The 21498-nt window shown below is 45.5% G+C and overlaps 1 protein-coding gene across 9 annotated transcripts in view; it reads right to left on the reverse strand.

Moving 5' to 3' along the window:
* PPFIBP2 (PPFIB scaffold protein 2) overlaps positions 1-21498 on the reverse strand; it is a 135234-nt gene that overhangs the window by 32736 nt on the left and 81000 nt on the right. For 8 of the 9 annotated variants that reach the window (XM_012744180.3, XM_076002212.1, XM_012744181.3 and 5 more), the window contains 2 exons: positions 12262-12393; positions 2222-2314 (listed from right to left, as the gene is read on the reverse strand). In XM_012744180.3, the coding sequence (XP_012599634.2) occupies positions 2222-2314; positions 12262-12393 (225 nt within the window). Of the gene's footprint in view, positions 1-2221; positions 2315-12261; positions 12394-15744; positions 17171-21498 lie in introns of those variants that run through there. The other variant, XM_012744200.3, reaches the window with a different exon arrangement.

Raw genomic sequence — 21498 nt, forward strand, 5'->3', positions numbered from 1 at the left:
ACCTCATACAGGAAATACAGTGGAAATGAAATCACTCCTGGTAGACAAAGGGTGAGCCAAGTGCTTCCCACTCTCAACACTCTCCCAACACTTTGGGCAGTCACTACCTCTGCTCACCCTCCAGGCTCATGTGTACACTCACCCACGCAGACATGTGTATAAGCATGCGGTGGTGCTTAGCAGATACACTTTTGCAAAAAAGAAAAAAAAAAGCATGTAAACAGCACATAAGTGCAAGCGTACATTCTCATATGCACCCAACACAGGCAGCTAAGTATAGCAGGTTGAATTTCACAGGCAATGCTATGTGTGGGTGTCCATGCTTTCCCGTACTCATGAGAAGGTCAGAATTGCATAGGTCCTATCCCAAGAGGTACCTTGGCTTTAGAGTCAAACTTGGATGCTCTCATTTCCTAGTTGGGTGACCTTGGGCAAATAAGTTAACCTTTCTGAGTCTCAGCTCATCTATAAAGTGGGAAAAATAGCAGCTACTTCATGGCAGTGCAGTGAGGATTGAGTAAAACAATGGTTATAACAACTTAGCCCAATACTTAGTACATTTGAAGCGCTCAATAAATGCTACTGCTATTGCTCCTCTCATCTTACTCCTTCTCTTATGGATAATCAGCCCAGTTCTCTGAGCATCAACTAAATAAGAAAGTGGTTGAGAACTGACCCCTGAGCCAGTCAATGGAACACACAGCAAAGGCTTGCACTCTGGCCACCCACTCCCCATGTGGTGGCCCAGTCAGGCCCCACATTTGGTCCTCAAACTTATGATACGGGCTGTCTATCCCCAAAGAGGCCCAAGTTAATCTCTAAACAACCCCAAGTAACAAAATGAGCACTGGTCTTCTTGGTGGCTCCTTTGCCGGACAGGCCTTGTGATCAGTTTCACTCCTGACTGAGCACCCACCCTGTGTCAGTGCCCACACTTGCTGCTTTATTACATCAAACCTCCCTCAATCCTCACCAGAAATCATAGGAGGAAGCAATATCTCTGCAAGTCACTGGGGAGAAAACAGGAGTAGTACAGGATTTGGTGTCAAAGTCACAGAGCTGCTCAGTGACCGGGCCAGGATGCAAACCCTGAGCTGCCAGCTCCAATGCCAGGGCTCCAACTGTACCCACGCGGCCTGTCTGCTTCTGAGTTATCAGGACAGATGAGGGCCTCTCTTATGAGTCTTGGGCTCCTTTCCCTAAAATCTCCCAAATGGGAAAAGGATAAGCATGTAAAGGAAAAAGAGGCAACAAGGGATAAGGTTTCTTTTCTTTTCCTTTCCTTTTTTCTTGAGACAGAGTTGCACTCTGTTGCCCAGGCTAGAGTGCCATGGCATCAGCCTAGCTCACAGCAACCTCAAATCCCTAGGCTCAAGCAATCCTTCTGCCTCAGCATCCCAAGTAGCTGGGACTACAGGCATGTGCCACTATGCCCAGCTATGGGGTAGGGTTTCCTTATTCCCAGATTCACCATGAAACACTGCCCCTCTGCTCTGGTCTCCACCCCCAGAGGCCAGAGAGCCGGGCCCTGCTGTGCAAAACTGCTTACTGAGACATGCAGCCACATGCAGCCACAGAGCAGCTTTTCAGAGCTCACTCAGGGCCAAGGTGCCCATGGGCTTATGATTCATGGTGGCAGTGGCTTCTGAAAACCTTAGCCTTGGGACTGTCAACCCAAATGCCTCTCATTTCTACAAGGGCCAGACAATTACTGGAAGAAAGAAATTCTCTTAACCTTTCTTGCATGTCTCCATGATCATTTCTCCCTTTCTTTGCAGACAAATGGGTGCTGGTCTCTATGAGGAATCTGGATCGTGACTCTTGTCTGCTGGTCCCATGGTTGGAACTCAGTGATGTGGGCCTATCAGACCCAGCCCAGCACCTGGCACTATGAGGTCTCTTCTCCCTGAGGCCTGCCTCTAGGGGAGGACATCCAGGCATATACATCTAGTGCCTAGCCCCTTCTTGGCCCAACTTCAGCTAGGTGCTATAGGGTGCAGCAAGAGGAAGCAGGTTCGGTTATTGCACTTTAGTGGCTCATAATATTGCAGGCTTTCCCCCTGAGGAGTTTTCCTGAATCACATCTGAATCACTGGTGCATGCCCACACAGTAGGGTTGATCTGCATTTTCAAACTTAAGCTGCTGGAAAGCCTGAGTTTGAACGCAGACCCTCCCACAGGCCTGCATGCCCTCTCCGTAAGCATCAGAACCGCCTCTTACCTTAGTGGCCTTCAGCTTCCACTCATACTGATTCCGTTCATTTTCCAACTCTTCCACTTTGATTTTGAGGTGCCTGAGCTCTTGCAGTAACTCCTGGAGGGATGAAGGACAAAGACAAAGTTATGATGGTTAAAGGATGTGCCTGGAACTACAAACCGGGTTAATCCCATGCACAGAGGATGCAGCCACTGCATCAAGCTCCATGCGGCAGCTGTCATCCTTAAACATGGTCCTGTTTCACAAAAGCTGTGTAGCAATTTAAAAATAAAGGCCAGGGAGTTCCTGACATAGAAAGTGAAAACTTTAGCTGGGCATAATGGCATGTGCCTTTAGTCCCAGCTACTCGGGAGGCTGAGATAGGAGGATTGCTTGAGCCCAGAAGTTCGAGACTGCAGTGAGCTATGATGACGCCAATGTACTCTAGCCCAAGCAACAGAGTGATACCCTGTTATCAGGAAAAAAAAAAAAAAAAGTGAAAACTTTCCTCGTATTTTTTGAACCTTTTCTGCCTGCCCCTTTCTCTGACATCTGTGCCCTCTGTGGGGTGCCAACATCATGCACACAGGTGTATGGGGGCCAGGCAGGTAGGACTTTGGAGTGGGACATACTGTGATGCTGAAATGAGACAGCTTCTCCCCTTCTGATGCAAAGTAGCAGGAAGCAGGCCGACTGGGAGCATCTCTTTATGCTAGGGGTGGAGGAACCAGAGGGGGTGGTCGGTGGTCCTGGAAGGCTTCACGGAGGAAGTGACAGGCAGCAGCAGGATAGAAATGAAATACTACATGCCAAATGCAGATGCCAGTACTGGCGTTCCCAGTTCAGAGTAGGAGGTTGATTTGAAGCAAGAAGGGAGGGAGAAGGCATCCAGGGAGGGGGATTGTCATGCCCCAGGGGAATCCTTAACTCCCCTCTAAGTCACCCCCATCTCACCAAATGGCACATCTAATCACCAGAGTCGGAAGCCTAGGATTCCTCCATGGCACCTCCTCCTCCCTCTTCCCCTCCAGGCCTTATTAATTCCACTTCCAGGAAAACAACCTGAATGCTCATTTCTCTCCAACTCGACCACTACTAGTCTGGCCTGGCAGTTGGTGTCAGCAGCCTGGACATTCTGTTCATTGGATGTCCCTCTGTTGTCTCGCCCCTCTTGAGTCCATTGACCCCCACGCATTCAAGGAAACAATATGATTAAAATACAAATCTGACTGTGGAGCTTCCCTGCTCCTCAAAGCTATAAACTTTCAGATGTGACCAACAGCCAGGCCTCGCTGAGCTCCCTGCCTGCTTGTTGAGTCACTCTTTGTCCCCATTTACACGCCAGCCGCAGTGTACAGTGTTTCATTCCTCTTCCCAACTTAGGCCTTCGCAGACACCATTTCCTCTGGAACTGTCTGCCAGGTTAATGCCTGCCGGTCCTTCAGGCCTCCCTGACCAAAGCTATCCCGGCCTCCACACTATGCCAGGAGTGCTATACTCTGCTATACTCTTGTACTCTGTGAGCCTCCTACAAAATTTGCAATCAAATGTTCATTTGTATAATCTAGTTCACCTCCTATGCTGTAAACTCCATGAGGCATTTGCCAACCTCTGATTATCTATTAATAGCAGTGCATATAGTAAGTACATGCTATTTGTCCATGAATAAACACACAAAGCTCAAATCATCATTTCACTGGCCTGGAGGTCTTGTCATTCTGAGACAATTCACCATAAGTGACATTGCTTACACTTGAATTTTGTAGGATAATTTATTAAGACTGTCTCATAGCTGAGGTAAGCATCTGCTGATACCCATTTTAAAAAGTATCTTCCAAGCTAAGGTTACTGCATCTATAATCTGCATCACTGAGCTCCCAGGCCTTAGTCACCAGCTTTGACTTGTAGCAGGTCCAGAATCATTTCCTGAGAGGCTCCAACACCCAGAAGTTGGGGGTCTTCTGCTCAGGCTTATATCCTAGCCAGGCTACTCAGTCTGTCCTGAGAGGACACCAGGCCTGCTAATACAAAAATGGGAAGCATGCAGGCTGCTACTGCCTGAGGGACGGCCACTGTGGGGACACAAAGCCCATGCTCTCTGGGCTTTGTGACCTCTTTGGCATCTCCTCCTCCTCCTATGCTATTTGTTGCATGCCATTGGCCACAAACACTGGTGCATAATTTATCCTCCTTTAGAAGTCTTGCTGGAGTCCCCACTCAACACAGGTCATGCCCTAACACCCTCCCAGCAGCCTTCCGATCCAAGTCTACACTTCACATCTTGACTTTTATTTTTTCTCCTGCCTTTAAAGTAGGAAATCTTCTCCACCTAACCTGTCCCCCAATGCCTAAGTCTGGGAAAAGATTTTCAACAGGTTCCATGATTGAGCATAGATCGTGGTAACTTCCTTCAGAGCCACGGCATGCTTGGCAATGTTCATGGGTTTTCTGATCTCAGCCTTTTGGGGGGAAGCGGGAGGGCCTCCAAGTCCTCTTCAACAGCAGGCTCACCTCTGCTGCAGCTGCCATCACCCGCATCAGCAAGGTCACAGGGATCATGTCACCCTGTGTGAGGGGCCAAGTCCAGAATCCTAGTCAGATACACTCCACAAGGCCCAGAGGTTCTGAAATCACCCTAATGTCATTATGTAGGGGAAATATTCCTAGAAATTCAGATGATGACTTAATTGTTCACAGCAAATGGAAACTGGTCATTTATTTTCTCACTAAGGGAAACTTCTTTAAATATAAACTGGAAAGGATTCTTTTTCATAATGCTATTTTTTTTCCTTAAAAAAAAAAAAGAGTCAGAGAATCTCGTGAAATGATTCACATTTCCAGCCCAGGAGGGGGAATCAGGACCTGAATCACGTATCTGGGCAGGAGAATCCTGAGGCTTCCTTTTGCACAATGTCCCATCACTTAGGGCATCTGGCACACCTCATTTCCCAGCCCTAAGGGAGGTAAGTGCCATCTGTCTTAGGGTTGCCCTCACCTGCTCGGACTCTGCTCAGTGAGGGTCACAGAGCTTACATCCCAAGAGGAGTGAGTGAGTCCCAGCTCTGCCCAGAGGTACAACAGATCCATGCTAAGCCACTGCACTCTTCTGGTTAAGAGAAACCCCAGCCCCTCCACCAGTGCAACGCCCCACACACGCATGCTCTGATATACTTAAGTGTGATTCCTACAGGTGACCCCTCCCAACGGGCACAGTCCTGGCTGCAGGGCTGGGGCTCGGCCACACCGTCGCCGGCCGCCATCTCCTCGGGGTGGTCCCTACTGAGTAACAGGCGCTCTTGAATCTGCCTGTGGATGTCCAGCTGCAGCCTACACATCTGCTCCTGCAGCTCACTGATCACATTCAGCACTGACTGTAGGAAGGAAAAGAGAGGAGAGAAAAGCACTCAAGGTCAGACAGAGAACTCCTTAAGAGAGTAGCACAGAAGGAAGGAAGTGTGCAGAGGGTGAGCAGCAGGTGGGCACCCAGCGGTCACTGTCGATGGCCATCCACTTTCTTCGCAGGAACCATAAGACATGGCATTTTTCCTGAGGCCTGCCCATTGGGGGCCTGTCTTGCAGCTTGAACAACCCCCAACAACTCCTTTGGGCCGTACTAGATGGCCATCTTTGCATGTCAACATCTCAGGCACAGAGTCTAGAAGAAACCCTTCATCCAAGAAGCAATGGCAGAGATGAGTGCATGGCAGGGGCACACACTCAGAAACATCACCTCTACCCACATGTCTGTGCTATACATGCCAACTCCCATGCTCAAACACCCGACATGTCAACATCTGTACATAGGTGACATACACAGCATGCCCCACACTCATACATGGTATGTCCCCAACCCTAAATGCATTCAGGCACCAATATGCCTATTTTAGCATTTTTCCTATATTTCTCCATCCTGTCTATAAGACTATCCCAAGCAATGTTTTTGCAACACTTCATCGCTGTGGATTCACCTGGACACATTCCTGGCCAAACCAATGAGGTCCATCTGATGTGACTCCCTCTTAGAGAACACGGATCCCTACTTAGCTTCTCAAAAACCATCACAGGGTTGACCCAAACTCAACAGACTATTGCACCTATTAGAGGCATGAGTGGAATCAAATCCATTCTTTGATCTTCTCAAGAACATAGCTAAAAAATAAAAAGGCTTTGTATTGTCCTTAGCATTGTCCTTTTGCTTGTGGTTTGCCTTTCTTGACACTGGTCATGCAGGTGCACTTTTATTCACCCTTAGTATATGTCCTTTCTATCCTTTGTACAAGCCCCTTTGAAAACCAGTTCCTCTCTAAGCTCTTCCTTTTTATTGGTATTATTTGTGAAACTGCACAGTCAGAATTATATTATTTTTAAGCAGTTAAATATTCTTGAGTCATCTTCTAGAGTTCCCCATCCATTTTATTTCTACACTTTCAAAGTTATGACTTACCCAAGTCTATAGTGCATGTCTGTCTATGCCTACTTTTTCCCAACACTTGCATTCGTGAACTTTCAAATAACAATGACCACTTTCTCTGAAGGTGCCTATCACTTATACTTCATAAATGACCTTCTGCCTTTGCTTCAATATTGGAACTAGAATGGCAGTTTTCCCAGTTTTGTTTCCTATTCTCTGAGTAGAAAGTAAGCAAGTGAGAAAATCATACTTTCAAATACTCCGGTACTCAGCTGGAGGTCTTCAGGAGCTATCCAGATAGTGGCAGCTCCCCTCCCTCCATGACTGTCCCTTGTCTGTAACAATCAGTTCGGGGATCAGGAATGCATTCATTTTCCTCCCTCAGCTCAGTGTGACTACGTGGTACCCCCATGCTCCTGGGCCTCTCCTCTTAACTCTCCTCAAACACACATCGAAATTTTCCAGCCAGGGCCACCCACCTCCTCTCCTAACAGGTTTGCTTCTCTCCCATAGGCAGACCCTTCTATAGCTCCGTTCTGTTCTTGGGCCCCACGTCATGAAGTCCAGGTGATGTTTATGAGGTTGTAATTGCTGTCTTGTGTTGTAAGCTCAGCTCCCTTTGTTGATTATTCCTACTTTCGAACCATCAGCGTTCTTTTTTATGGTTCTTTTCTGTGTGAAACTGCTGGACACCTCCCATAATCACAGTGCTTCCCATCCCGTTTTGCCTGTTAATCTTGTACACATTTTTTCTTAGTTCTTTCTCTCTCTCTCCCTTCAGGCGCAGTTTAATATTGGCCTGACACTCTTATATATCGCATTGCTGATGGGAACATAACCTCCTCTATATTCTACACAGGAAAAATCTGGAAATATCTAAGATTTTATGTGCATGTACCCCATCCTCATATGTAGACAAGATTATTGGCTATAGCATTATCTATGATAGCAAAAACTCGGAAACAATGTAAATGTCCACTGAGAGATAACTGGTTCAATAAATGAGGCTATAGTCAGGTAGTGGAACTATCTGTAGACAAAAATATGAATGAGAAAGTTTTTTTAAAACATAATTGGTCAGAAAATAATGCCAACTTCTAAATGTAAAAAGGAAAGGTCTAAAATAGTGTACATTTGTATAAAAATGAGGGAAAGAATGTATATGTATGTGTGTGTGTATATATCCACATGAATTTGCTTGTCCACACATAAAATAACTCTGGGGGAGACACAAACCACACTGATAGCACTGGTTTCTGACTGCTGGCTGGAGGACACACACTGAGAAAGACTTTTGCTATATACTCTTTTGAACTTTTGGTGTTTGAACTGTGGGAGTGTATTTCCTATACGAATGAAAACAAATAAAGTAATTAAAATAAAAACAACAATAATACAATTCTCCTCATCAGGCCAGTTCATCACTGAGCAAACACAATCTTCCCTGCCCTCACTCTGTACCCTAAGTCCGTCATTCTGGTTGTGCCAGTTCAGAAATCAGGGTCCCTCCCTTGCAAGGTCCTAATCACGTGAACAAAGAGGGGAAGACAATGGCACTACCACCTGTGCTGTAAAACAGTCCATCCTCTGCCAGGAACTCCTAAAGATTCTTTACGGTTCTGTCCTGCACACGTATATCCCTCACCAATCAGGCTGACTCCACTTCTTAGCACATCTTGGACCCCTACTCCCCTCTTAACAGGCTGCTCTGGGAACTCTGCACAGAACCCTCTGGGTGCCACAGTGGGATCCAGCAGAGGCCCCCTGGACCCCCAAAGAACAGGGAAGCCAGACTCCCCTGTGCAAGGAAGAGCCACCCAAGCAGCATGCCCTTGACATAACTCTGCTCTGGTGTGCCACAAGGAGCTTTTCGTTCACCTCTGGATCTCTTTCTTTCATGCTTCATCCTCCTTATTCTGGTACAGGCATCCTCAGACTACGGCCCACGGGCCACATGCGGGTGTTTTTGCCCGTTTGTTTTTTTACTTCAAAATAAGATATGTGCAGTGTGCATAGGAATTTGTGCATAGTTTTTTTTAAACTATAGTCCGGTCAGAGGGACAGTGAACTGGCCCCCTGTTTAAAAAGTTTGAGGACCCCTGTTCTGGTTTTTACTTTCCAAGTCAATCACTTTCCGATGGTCCCACTTTTCAGGAGTAAATTTAACCACTTTGGGACCATGCTCACCGACCTCGAAACCTCGCCCACAGCCGGCACTCACAGTCCGCACGATAGTCTGTGCTGTGCATTGATGATGAATCCATTTTGCTCTTGTGTGATGAGGAAAGCTTTAAAGCACTGAAAGCTTGTTTTACTTTACAGGCAGCTTTCCTTATAATGTAAATCAGAATAGGTAACATATACATATATGTTTCCATTATGTTATTTTTAAATGTTCACAAGTTTGATAAATGAAAAATTAGAAAAGTCATATCATAGCTGTTGGCTAAAGTTGACGCTCGGCTGTGTGCCTTCATGTCACGGCTGTCAGCTAAAGTCACTGTGTGCGTTCATCTGTGGCTATCAACTATAGTTGACGCTTGTACTGAAGTGGTTAGTTCACCTAATCTTGAGTATCCTGAAATGACCCAAAACCGCTGCAAAAAGGCTGATGAGGAAAGGCAAACAGGAAACCCAGTAATTCACCCACATTTCATTTGCTGCCACTAACTGACTCCTAGGCAAAGCTGGCCATCAGGAAACCTGTGCCTCCAAGGCCTCAGATGTTAGAGAACCACCACCAGTAATCATTTCCACAACTTGGGACAGGCAACAGGACACTGGCTTAGGCTATGATCAGAACCAGAGCAGAAGGAGCAGTCTGCAGGGCTCTTGTCAACAGTACCCTCTTTTTTTTCATTAAAACATAAAACAGAGTTTCAGGATAAAGCCTGAGCTACACTGAGGAAGTTTATTTCAGATCTGGCTACCTCATACCTCAAAATAAAAATTGCCCTGTGCTTTCCAAACCACAAGCGATCAGCCTTTAGGCTAAGCACATTCACTGGAAGAGAACAGCAGCAGTACCGTATGGGAGGCAGCATTCCCTTTACTCATGCAATTACAGCCTCCTGGTGACCTTAGCAAAATGTCCCACTCAAAAATAAACATCTCCACGCACATGACAACAGTGAAGCTTACACAGCACTCCATGGTTTTAAGGCCCTGGTGACCCAGACAGTCACAGATAGAGGCAGAAGTTCTGGGCATACCAGCAGAGATTACGTTCAATTACAAGAACGAGGAATTTGTTTCAGGTCATGTGGCTGCTCACTGATTAACACAGGTTTGAACAGCCTACGGAATTCCTCCACGTGGAAACCTAATATTTGTACTAGCAACTGGGAAGGGCTGTTATCTGGTAGGACTGAGGCCAGAAGCTCAGGGTCTATGTTGCCTCATGCATGAACAGCCTGATGGAAAACCAAAACAAAAAAAACAAAAAACAAAACCCCTCAGATTTAAAACAATCCTTCAGAAAAGGAAGAAAAAGCAAATAGCAAAATGACTGTGTTGGCGATACTTGTCCCAGAAATGGGAGCTCTCCCTGCTTCCTGCCTTCCCTATGAAGGGATTCAGTTGTCCCAGTTTGGTACCAACTCTGCAGGCTTCCACAGGGGGACGGACTCTTACACATACTCCCACACATGGATCCCTACAGTGGCTGGTGCAGAACTAGGCATGTGACCCAAATTGGCCCATGAGATGCAATCCCGGGGCTTTTGCCAGAGTCGTTGAGAATCTTTCTCTGCAGGGGTTGCCGGGCTGGCAGGAGATCAATCTAAATCTACTGATGGCCATCTTGAGACTAAGGCTAACACAAAACCAAATGATACAGTTAAGACTGATTTCTAGTGACATCATGAGATAACCTGGATCTAGTGTTATAGGGGACTTTTTAAACCCTGACTTTTCAAATTGTGTGATGTAATAACTCTTTTTCCTCCCTATTTTTCTTAAGTGGCTTTGAGTTGAGTCTCTGCCACTTTAAGCCTTCTCAAAGCTTATTAAATTCTGTTCCCAAAGCCCCAACGTATATTCATGCATCTTGAAACATTGGTAAAATAACTTTAAAACAGGAGAAAATTCAGTTACTTCTTTCTGAACATTTGAAAAACAGAATCCATTCAACTAATACTTCGCACAGATCAGATTTCAGTCTGTGAGACCTTTGCAGAATATAATGTATCTAAGTCTAAATTTCCATTTCCAGCATGTTTAACAACACTATTACTAAGTGATCAAAAAAAGGTATTATTATAGTATATGTCCAGCACTACGCTAAAGGCTGTACTTACATTCTCTCATTTGCTCCTCATAACAACTGAAGAAATAGGAAGTATTCACTATCTCCATCTTACAAAAGAAGAAATAGAGATTTGGGAGGTTAAATTACCTGCCCAAGATCACAAGGCTTAGTAGTTGAGCTTGGATTAAAGCCAGGAGGTCTGATTCAACAGCCTGTACTCTTAATCACTATTGGCTACTTTCCTCAGCTTGCTGGAGATATCTCCTTTAGGCAACTCTGCTTCTTACTAATGAGCATGTTCGCAAAAGCAATGCAAGGCGTATGTCTGACACATTGGAAGTGTTTCAATCACCAGTGTTTACTCTATGGCAGGTGTCAGCACACACACAATAATGCTGGCACTTAACAGAAAGGAACGCCATCCACCTTTACATTTTGGAGATGCCTAAATGAAGGAAAGAGATGAAGATAAACCGAGTACTTACAAAATGCCAGGTAACTATGATAGGCACTTAACTTTCATGATTTTATTTGGACTTTACAACACAGATATCCATTTTATGGATAAAGAAATGAAACTTCAGAGAGATTAAGTAGCTAGCTTGTTGACATTCATAGAGCCATGAAGCAGTTAGGCCGGTAAATGAGCAAGGTGTTTCTAAACCTAACCCATATCTTCTTCCTGCCCAGCTCACATTGCCAGGCATGAATATAAGGGCCTGAAGGTAGAGGCACAGGAAGATGGTTACCTATGGTTAAAACAGACTGCCCTCTCTCAAATGAGCCCTGAGCCTAAAATACTCTAAATGTTTATTCAAAAAGGAGTCTGGCACGCTCTAGCCAATGGCATACGAAGCCTGAGAAACAAAAAACCGAATCAGGAAACATTCTCTAAGAGAAGGCCTGCATGTAGGCTCACCCACATGACCCATCAGGAGAAGAGAAACACAATCTGAGGGTTCCATCTTGGTCAGTGAAACACACGTCAAAACTGTCTCCAGACTCCGTGGACATAGTGACAACAGCCTGTCAGGGGCTGACTTCATCCCAGTATGTCATCCTTACTTTGGTTCACATGAAAGACATCTTGTGTCCCTCCACATTTTGCCCGATCCTTCCTCATGACCGCTTCCCTTTCCACCCTTGTCAGCAGTATGAGGGAAGATAAAGCCTTAGAGCCAAAACTAGGTGGTTTGGGCACTGCTGAAATGTGCAGCCACAGCAAAACTTGATAACGTGGTATTAACGGATCATTGCGTCTCTAGTGTATAGATATTTCTGGCCCCCAGTGGCTGCCAGCCTTGGGGTTGACCAGATGGCCTCAGGCCACATCAGGACAGCCTCTCCAGGTCTGAGCTTAGGACAGCACAGGTCCCCTCAGAATTTGGTGCACCACACACCCACCTCTGCTTTTCTCTGCTTCTCCTCCTGCTCTCTCTGCTCCTTCTCCATGCCGACCAGCTTGAGCTTCAGCTCAGACACTTCGGTCATCAGATCGAGCTTCTGGGTCTCAAGAGATGTGCGACTTAGCAGCTCCTGCAAGCAAAAACAGACCTCAAAATCAGAAACCACTATGGCAACAAGGGCAGCTCTAGCTTTATCTAGCACATAAGGTGACATTCTAAGTTGTGTGTTGGACGACACAGAGCTGAGACTGCTGCATGTGAGCCACAGGCCATCAGGGATGGAGGTGGGCTGACATGGGGGCCACTTGTGGATAGCACAGCAACTGCCACCACCCACAGTGCTCTGAAAGACAATGCGAGCTACATCTCTCAAAACACACGTTTTCCCATAGAAACATCATTCATTATTTCCAACTGCATTTCCAAAATGCATGGGTACTCTCAATAGAACCAAATTTCTCCATCTTTCTAAAGGCAAAGCAGCAACAAATGAAAACACTTTTGTTAACAATATATTTTTCAAAATCAAAACTTTTAGATCACCTCCTGGGCTCAGTCAATGCTCAGCCCAGTCTTCAACACATCTCAATGTAAGACCTCACTGCATTAAACCTAGATGTGAGTTAGAACACAAAGTAGATGCTCAAAGAATATTTATTGAGTGATTATAATACAGGGATCATATTATATGAAATGGATCTTTCCTGGGCTGTACCAAAATTACAATTTGGCCACTATGGAATGTGAAAAAAAGAAGACTATTTTTTCCTGATTATGTGGGGACAGTCTGGGAGGTTATTATTACTAGTCCTGCCATAACCAGAACAGTGGCAAACTACCACCAGATACTTCAGGTCCTCGACAGACAGCAAACCTGTCATTAATAAATACATTTAACAAGCATAAACAAAGTAAAACAACAACAACAACAAAAATAAAGGAGACAGGCAAGACACCCATTTAGGACTACTACAAATTATAAAGGACCTCAAAAATCAAGAGTATTTCTCAAAGCCCAACGAAACATATTTTTCTACTGGCATATAGCAATGTCCCATGAAGTCCTAAATCCTGGCAATATGGTAGACACTGGCTATACAAGTCCTAGCAAGAAGAATATCACAGCAACCAGTAGAGCAACAGGCCAACTAACCACAGGAAAAAGACACATCCTGCCACAGTCTGAACATTCTGTGTCAGCTTGGGCAGCCCAACCCCAGCACAAGTGTGGCAATCTCAACATTCTGAGAGCTCAGAGCTCAAATGCTCTGAGTTCACAGATTTGGAACTGTCCTCAGATCATGAATAAAATCATATACAACAGAGATTTTGACTTGGAATACGTGATTCCCTAGGCCAAAGACCCCCAGTCCCCTGGGGAAGGTAGGCTACAAACTGTCTGTCTGCTAACCTGCAGACAGGATAGCAGACGGGTATCTAGAAGCCCAACAGTTCAGCACGATGAGCTCCCTGAGCACTGGGCCAAGGAGGCCAGCTCTCCCTGGGCCAGCCAGACTTGAAGCTGGCTCACAGGGCAGAGGCAGCAGCACTGCAGGCTACTTAGTCACAGGGTAAGCCAGTGAGTGTGTCTAATATAATGGGGGGACTTTGATTAGTTGAGTGCTTTTACATACGTCCTCTTAATAACCCCTCCACCCCCAGTGAGCTTGCAATAAATATTATTATCCTGATTTTACAGAGGAGGAAACAAGCCCAGAGAGGGTAAATAAATTTTTTTGGACCAAAGACACATGCCAACTGGCAGCAGAGTTAGTTTTCAAAGCAAGATCTGACTCCAGAACTCATTTCTGTCTAATGTAGCATGCTGTTTCCGAAACAGAGAAAGAAGTCCAAGAATTTTAAGAGATATAAAAAAAAAATGCTGAAAAAAAGCAACCAATGAATATTCAGGGAGCCCAAGAAATGTCCACTCAAACTGACAAGATTTCACTGAGCACATATGATGTACCAGGGACTGGTGCTGCACAGGCTACAAAGGGCCTTAAGCAGCTCTTTGCTGGCTGTGAGGGCACACAACGATGATGAGTTCTCTGGCTCTTGAGTTGGTGACTATCGTAAAATGTAATCCTCCCCCATACCACCTACTCTCTCCCACCTCCTCTTTCCTTTCCTTACTTCTCTTCCCCCCTCCACCTTCATTCTCTCTTTCAACCCTTCCACCTATCTGCCTTGTTCCAAAAATGATTTCAGGCAGTTTTCAAAATAGGTATTTCAAGTTAAAAAATACATCATAAAAACTAAAGCAAGTGGGAAAAGAAGTTGAAACCAGAGATATAGTCACTAGAAGACCCATACCATAAAGTTCTATAAACAGCTAGAGATAGACTATAATGTATGTGTGAGCTTCACCTTGCTAATGCAAAGTTGAAAAGAACGAGCACATACATCGAGGTCGCTAAGATAATATCAATTTCTCTGGAGTACTGAGATCTGAGAAAAATAATTCCTCCATGAGCCTTAATTTATTTATTCGAAAAATATGTTTTTAAATACCTACCAGATGCCAATGCCTAGGGATATAATAGTTAAAAACACAGTCCCTGTTGAGTACTTGAGCATCTGAAGGTGATAAACATGCAGTTTTGTCTATTGATCAGTATTCAAGATTCTGCTTCGATGGGATTCAAGAAAGTATCATAATAGACCTCTTTTGAAAGCTAAGAGTCTACTCTACTTCCATCTCGCCAAAATCCCTCTAGCTGTTTTAACTACCAGGTTGTAATTAGTCATACAAATTATCCAGCTGATGAGGATAATATTTTAATTGGTTCCAATAGCCATTCCAATTTATGATGCCAGTGTTTGAATTGGCCACACTAACATTCCAAGCGGACATTCACACTTGGACACACTAAAGTTTTAATTAGAAACCTGAGGTTGCTTAACTTCGTATAATTTGCCAATAATAAAACTTTTACATACTGTCTTCTAGCTTGTATCTGTTAGCATATGCTTATACCTTCCATGATCATCTCCCCCTTGTCCTTCTCATTAATAATTACTGTTTTAGTCCCTGAACTAAAAATCAGCCTTTACCAAACTTATCCCAATCCATCTCTACCTCCCCATCTCTAGACCCAGCCAAGGCCCAACCACTATTATGTACTGTAATCTCTAAAATGCGTGTCTTATTAGGAGTTAACTACCCTACATCCTCAATAGCTCCATCTACTTCCAAGAAAAACTGAATCTTGGCTTTTGCACAATATGACACATTCTTCCCAGTCACCTCAAGTGGAGACCACTTTTCTTTCACCAACCCAACTTACAGAGAACACCTTTCTCCCTGTTTCAGAACTGCTTCCGGATTATGATTTGTCCTCATTGATCATCCATGTCTACCCTCCTATTCTAAGACAGCACTATTTAGGATATCACATTCTCCCCACATACACAGAACCAATACAGTCTCCCATTTCCCTTGAGGCTTTCATCTTTTGATCAACAGCTTTCTACCTACTTTAGGTGCATTCCGTCTCCTCAGTAGCTTCAACATCCTTGTTAATGACTCTTGCGCTCTGTATGCAGTCTGGCTTCAACTCTAATAAGCTGTGCTTCCACTTCGTTTCAGGTTCTCCGCAGCATGGCCACAACTTGGCCCTCACCTTTATCCAGAACGTGTTTGCTTTCCTTCCAAAATCTTCAGCTCTGAAATTCTCTCCTCTGACCACAATCTTCTGACCTTTCATCTGTCCCACTTGCTCACTCAACCTCTAATTTCTTCTGTGGCTAATAGTTACTTAATAACTCCTTATTTTCCTGGTTTATCAACTTCATTTAAGCAGTATTTGTTTCCTTATCCCCTCTATATCTTGAGGTTAACCATTTCAATTGTACTCATATCTATACCAGAAAATCCTTCATCCAAACTCATCCCTGCCCCCAGACCTAATGTGCATGTGTTTATCAGAGCCCTTGCCCACACCAAAGCTCATACTCTTTTGTCTGTGTTTTCAGTCTCCATGAGAGTGAAAACAGCCTGAGAATTGCTAGTAAAAGTCACTGAATGATGCCAACTGGTTGCATTACAAATCTGCATTATCTAATCACAGCTGATCTTCCAATAGTGCATGGCCAAACTTGTATTCACCTCTGGCTGATTCCATCTAGAGATTGTTTCAAGTCTTTTCTGTTCTCCTCATGCCCTAAACTCCCACCCTGTCCTTCTGATCTCCTCAAATAACCTCTCCTCATATTTACTGAAAGGATTAAAAAAATCATCTGATAACTCATTAAACTCACGTTCTTTCTTTTTCAAAGTTTCCCAGAAGCATCTCATTTGTATCTCTTAAATCTCTGTCTTAAAGAAAGCAAGCCTTCAGAGCTCCTTTCCAAGGCTAATCTGCCACAATTGTATACTGCCATCTTCTCTGTCAGCTTCTTTCACCTTTAAGAACGGTACCCTAGCCCAGTAAATTTCCAGGTTGCACATAAAAGTATGCTTCAAAGGATAAAATGCTTTCAGAATTCATTCCTGAATTGCCCCATTTGACTGACCTTCTTGTTTCTGGCCATTTCTCAGTCTCCAGACTCTTCACACACCCTCACACAACTTGATGAATCTTAAGGTTACTTCCTGGTTAGCTGGAAGCCTTTGGCTTTGTTCTCCGAGTTCTGGACCTATTTCTCCCTCTAGCTGGTAACTCAGAATGACTCCCACTCACATGGTCCTAAACTCTCCCTCACCTCTGCACTGCCTTTGAGGAGGTTCCCACCAAGCTCTGTGTTACCCATCAATCACCCACTCCGACAGGCATTTAATCTCCCCCTCACCATCAGCTTCCATTCCTCAGGCTATAAACACGATCAAATTTCTGACATTCTAAAGAAACTTCCTTCTTGACCCTGCCTTCCCCTCAATCTACCACTATCAACTCCCATGTCCTCTTGCTGGCCAAGTGTACGGGCTGTGTGTGTGTGTATGTGTTTGTGTGTGTGTGTGTACGTGTAAGTGCTGTCTCTCTCTGTCCCTTCTGTCCCCCTTCTTCATAGCCAGGCTCTTGAGATAATAACCTACCCCTGGCTGCCTCATCTTCCCGTCACACCTCAACAAGCTTTCTGCTTGTCTGCAACCTGGCTTCTGCCTTCACCAAGTAGGGCACAGAATAGTTCTGGTTCTGGGGACCAATGTCCCAATTTTGAGATGCAACTTATACTTCTCAGCTCTTAACCAACTCACCCCCATCCACTCAGTGTAAGCTACTCCTTGCCATCCCATCCACCTTGCTCTAGGTTTTCACGATTTTCTTCTTTCTTCTCCATCTCCTTTGCTGGCTGCTTTTATTCTGTCTAGCCTGTAAGGAAAACATTCTTGGATCTCTAGTTCTCATCCCAAGACTGGAGTCAGCTCCCCATCCAGACTACGTGTCTGGCCAGAAAGGTCGCCCCCTGCTGGAGGCCTCCAGACCCTCAGGGCGGGGACCCTGCTGGGGGCCTCCTGGAGGCAGGCAGCCATCACAGTGTGCCGGGAGCGGGTTAGGATAAGGGACAGAGGTTTCCCAGGCAGCATTCTGCTTCTGCTCCCAACTGTATCAAGGGTGCCAGGATGAGGGGGGGAGGTGGCATGGGAGGAGCGTGGTTTATTTTACTTACTATGAGAAAGGGCCATGAAAGTAGGTGATGAAGTTTTAGAAAAAAAACAATGGACAAAATTACCACTCACCCCTCTCGCTTCACCATTACCCCTAACTTCTTCCAGAAGGACAAACACTCCTCCTGTCTCAGAGATGAAAGAAAGTTTACGTCGCAGAGGAACCAGCCATTTCCTTTTTCTAAAGCTCAGGTTCTGACTGGAGCTGATAAAAAGAATTTGCCTGTCAACTGACTCCTTAACGGGCCACATCTTGAAGCAATTACCTCCATCTTTAAGAGTGGAATATGACCCCAGGAGGGACTGACCAATGACAGAGGGCTGCAGCCAGACTGGCAACCTGAAACCAGAATGAAAGAACAGGCCGTGGAAAGGCATGAAAGGAAAAATCAGTCTCTTTGCCCTTTGAAGTAAAAGGCCAGGCCTTGCAGGGAAGCCTCCTTCGTGAGTAACACTGCGCAGAGAAGAGATGCCTGTAGTCAACTTGAGTTTGAGTCCAGACTCAGTCTCCACTAACTAAATCATCTCTCTGAATCTCACCCGCATTTGTAAAAAGGTGCTAAAGTATCTGCTCCACACCGTCTGGAGATCCAAATCAAATGAGATAAACTTAAAGGAACTAGCTATTTATGCCTCATAAATCCCCCAGAGGGAGTTTAAGGGAATATTTGGGAAATTCCTGTTTTCTTCACTCATGACTCAGTGCCTCACCTCTCCAGACAGATCCAGGCTCCCACAGGATCATGTACACAGCCTGTTTAATATTCTTTCTGAGACAGAAATACCTCCTTAAAGGGTTCTGCTGGAAACTTTATCAGCCAGGTACTAGACTTATGTCTTGGGCTCCATCATCCCCTGCTCAGTGTCTTGACTTACACTGGCCATTTGTGTCATATTTCATGTTTAACAAAACTGGAATAGCTTTACAACAACTATAAAAAGGTAAGAGCTGAGCAATATAGAGTCCATACTGTCATCCCCCTCCTCTACAAGTCAAAAAACAGGCTCCCTGACTTTCCCAGATCAACAGCAGATGGTAAATCTACAGACACTTATGTCCACAGACTCACACCCTGACATCTGTCCCCTCGCCAGCCTCCCCCGAAAGGCAGCCAGAACAGTGGAGTGCCTAAGCCCCGAAGCTCTGGGTCAGGTGGGAGGATGGAAGCAGAGGCTGTCGTTTCCAGTGTTTTCCAAAAACAGCGTTGTGCCTTCACAAGGAAGTCTGCATCCTTTCTTCCTCCCCACTGTGCCATTTTCCTTTTGACATGGAACATCATTTCTGTTCTTGACATTTATTATACGTACAGATGGCAAGTCCCTAGAAAATACTTGATTTGGCTATCAGCTCAGTGTAAAACCTCTTATCCACTGAGAAGCACTAGCTTCTTCCCTGAGATCACCCCCCTTTGGAGGAGGGTCTGTGATGAGGGGCAGAGGAGCTCAGGCGGGAAGACACTGGACCCTAGAGAGCCCATAGAGGCCACTGTAAAAAAAAAAAAAAAAAAAAAAAAAAAAGCCACCAAAGATCTTAAATACACTGGCAGAGCAGTGGGAAGCCTCCCTATGATACAGAGATTTCTGGGTCAGTCACAGGGAGGCCACTGGTCCATGTCTGAACTCCCAGGGTGCAATTCAGGGCGCTGGGTTATGACAGCCTCTGTGTGCAGCTGGGCAACACTGTGACTTGTCTAAGGACCAGAGAGGCAGGGCCCAGCACTCTGAACTCTACACTCTGGCTCAGACTACCTCAGACCATGAAAATTCACTCAGCTCTTCCCCGCTTAAAGATCCATTTGAGAAATGTCTCTTTTTAATGGGGAAGGTTTCCTGAGCAATCCAGACATGCTCAGTGAGTCTAAGACCATATCTGAGCAGGCGCTTCCATAGGCAGTCCTGAGAGATGCTCCTCAGTGTCCCCTTCCCACCCCACACTCTGCAGAGGGCTGCAGACAAGAATTATTATGTTGCCCTCAAATGTGTTCACAATCTAGGTTCTGCTTGTGTGGATCTGCCCCTGTGCTGATTCTGTTTGGTCCTGGTTTGCCTGTCTGCCCCAAGAGAGGTCTCCAGGTTCTCTCTTTCTGGAGGCTGGATGAGTTCATGTGTGGACAAAAACAGATGGGAGCTGGGAGAGCGGCACTGGGCAGGGATGGGGCTAGGCCAGGCTGAGGGCCAGGCCATGGCTCATAAGTTGGGTGAGGAACTAACTCCTCCCCCCTTGGGATCCTGGAGGGAGGCTAACATTAGTCAGGAGAACGGCTGTGACCCTATATCTAAGCATAGCACGTAGGCTATGCTCACTGGATTTGGATTTCCTTAAGTCCTTCTCCTGCTATTCTAGCCAGTGGAGGGGGCAAAATCTAGCAGACTGGAGGTCTGCAGGTCAGGTTTGACCTATAGGTATGTATTGTATCATTCATGTAGCATTTTTTAAATTTAAATAAGCTGCCAATACTTTAAAAATAGACATATTTAAATCTTTAAATTTGGATTTCCAGCTTCTTATGGAAACAGGAATATGTAGCATTACCAGGCCTGCCTACACAGGTAGTCAACTGGAGGAGGGTATCAGCTGCAGCAGCAGTCAGGGTGGATGCAGTGCACAGGGTGATCAGGGCAGCACACCCGGGAGAAGCACCTCCTCCACTGGCAGTCAGAAGGCCCTATGCTGAGAAAGTGAAAGGATCTCCTTTAGCCTCCCAAGGCCTTTGAGCAGGAGGCCAGGCTTGGCTCAGGGCAGGACCTGTCTCTGAGGCTGGCAGAGAGAGGCAATTGTTTCCCTCCATTCTCTGTCTCCAGGGCATGCGTCATTCTTGCTCCCATCAACAGAAGCCAAGAGCCCTGCAGCCAAGGACATGTCAGTCAAACCCGGCAAGTGTTTGCCTGCCCCCAGTTTGCAGGACACATGCACACTCCAAGCTGTAGATGGCATTGCATCCGCACTGTGGTGCAACAACCAAGTGTCTGCACAGACAGCATCAGGCAGCTTGCAGGAGAGCAGCAGCATGTGCGGCTGAACATTCAACTTGGGATTTGCAGCTGGGAAATCAAAGATTTCAAGCTCTGGTATCACCAAGCCCAGCAAACACGTGAATGGGAGCTGAGGTTCAAATGCATCCTACAACTTCAACTCACAATGTGCCAAGAAGGGAATATTCCACACTCTTATCACTTTACCCTTGAAAGACTGAGAGAACACAGTGAAAGCTTATGGGCATACAAATAACTTGATCGAGTTCAGGGAGACCTTTGAAACTGAGAGGTGGCACATAAAGAGGTACCATACTCTCAAATATACCAGGTCTAGACACCCACCTCTGTGGCACGTGGGACCACAAGCCTGATACCACACCAGTAGTTCATAAGAAAGAGGATTTAGAACAAACAGGATATAATGGGTAATTAAGACTTTTTAAGTCTTTTTTTTTATTTTGGCATATTATGGGGGTACAGATTTTGAGGTTTCAATAAATGCCCTTTCTCCCCTCCCCCCACAAGTCTGAGTCTCCAGCATGACCATCCCCCAGATGGTGCACATCTCACTCATTATATATGTATATAACCGCCCCCCTCCCCCCTCCCTCCTCCCACCTGCCCAATACCCTATTACTGTAGTACCGA

This window comes from Microcebus murinus, chromosome 4 (assembly GCF_040939455.1).
Source record: "Microcebus murinus isolate Inina chromosome 4, M.murinus_Inina_mat1.0, whole genome shotgun sequence".
Classification (NCBI taxonomy): Eukaryota; Metazoa; Chordata; class Mammalia; order Primates; family Cheirogaleidae; genus Microcebus; species Microcebus murinus.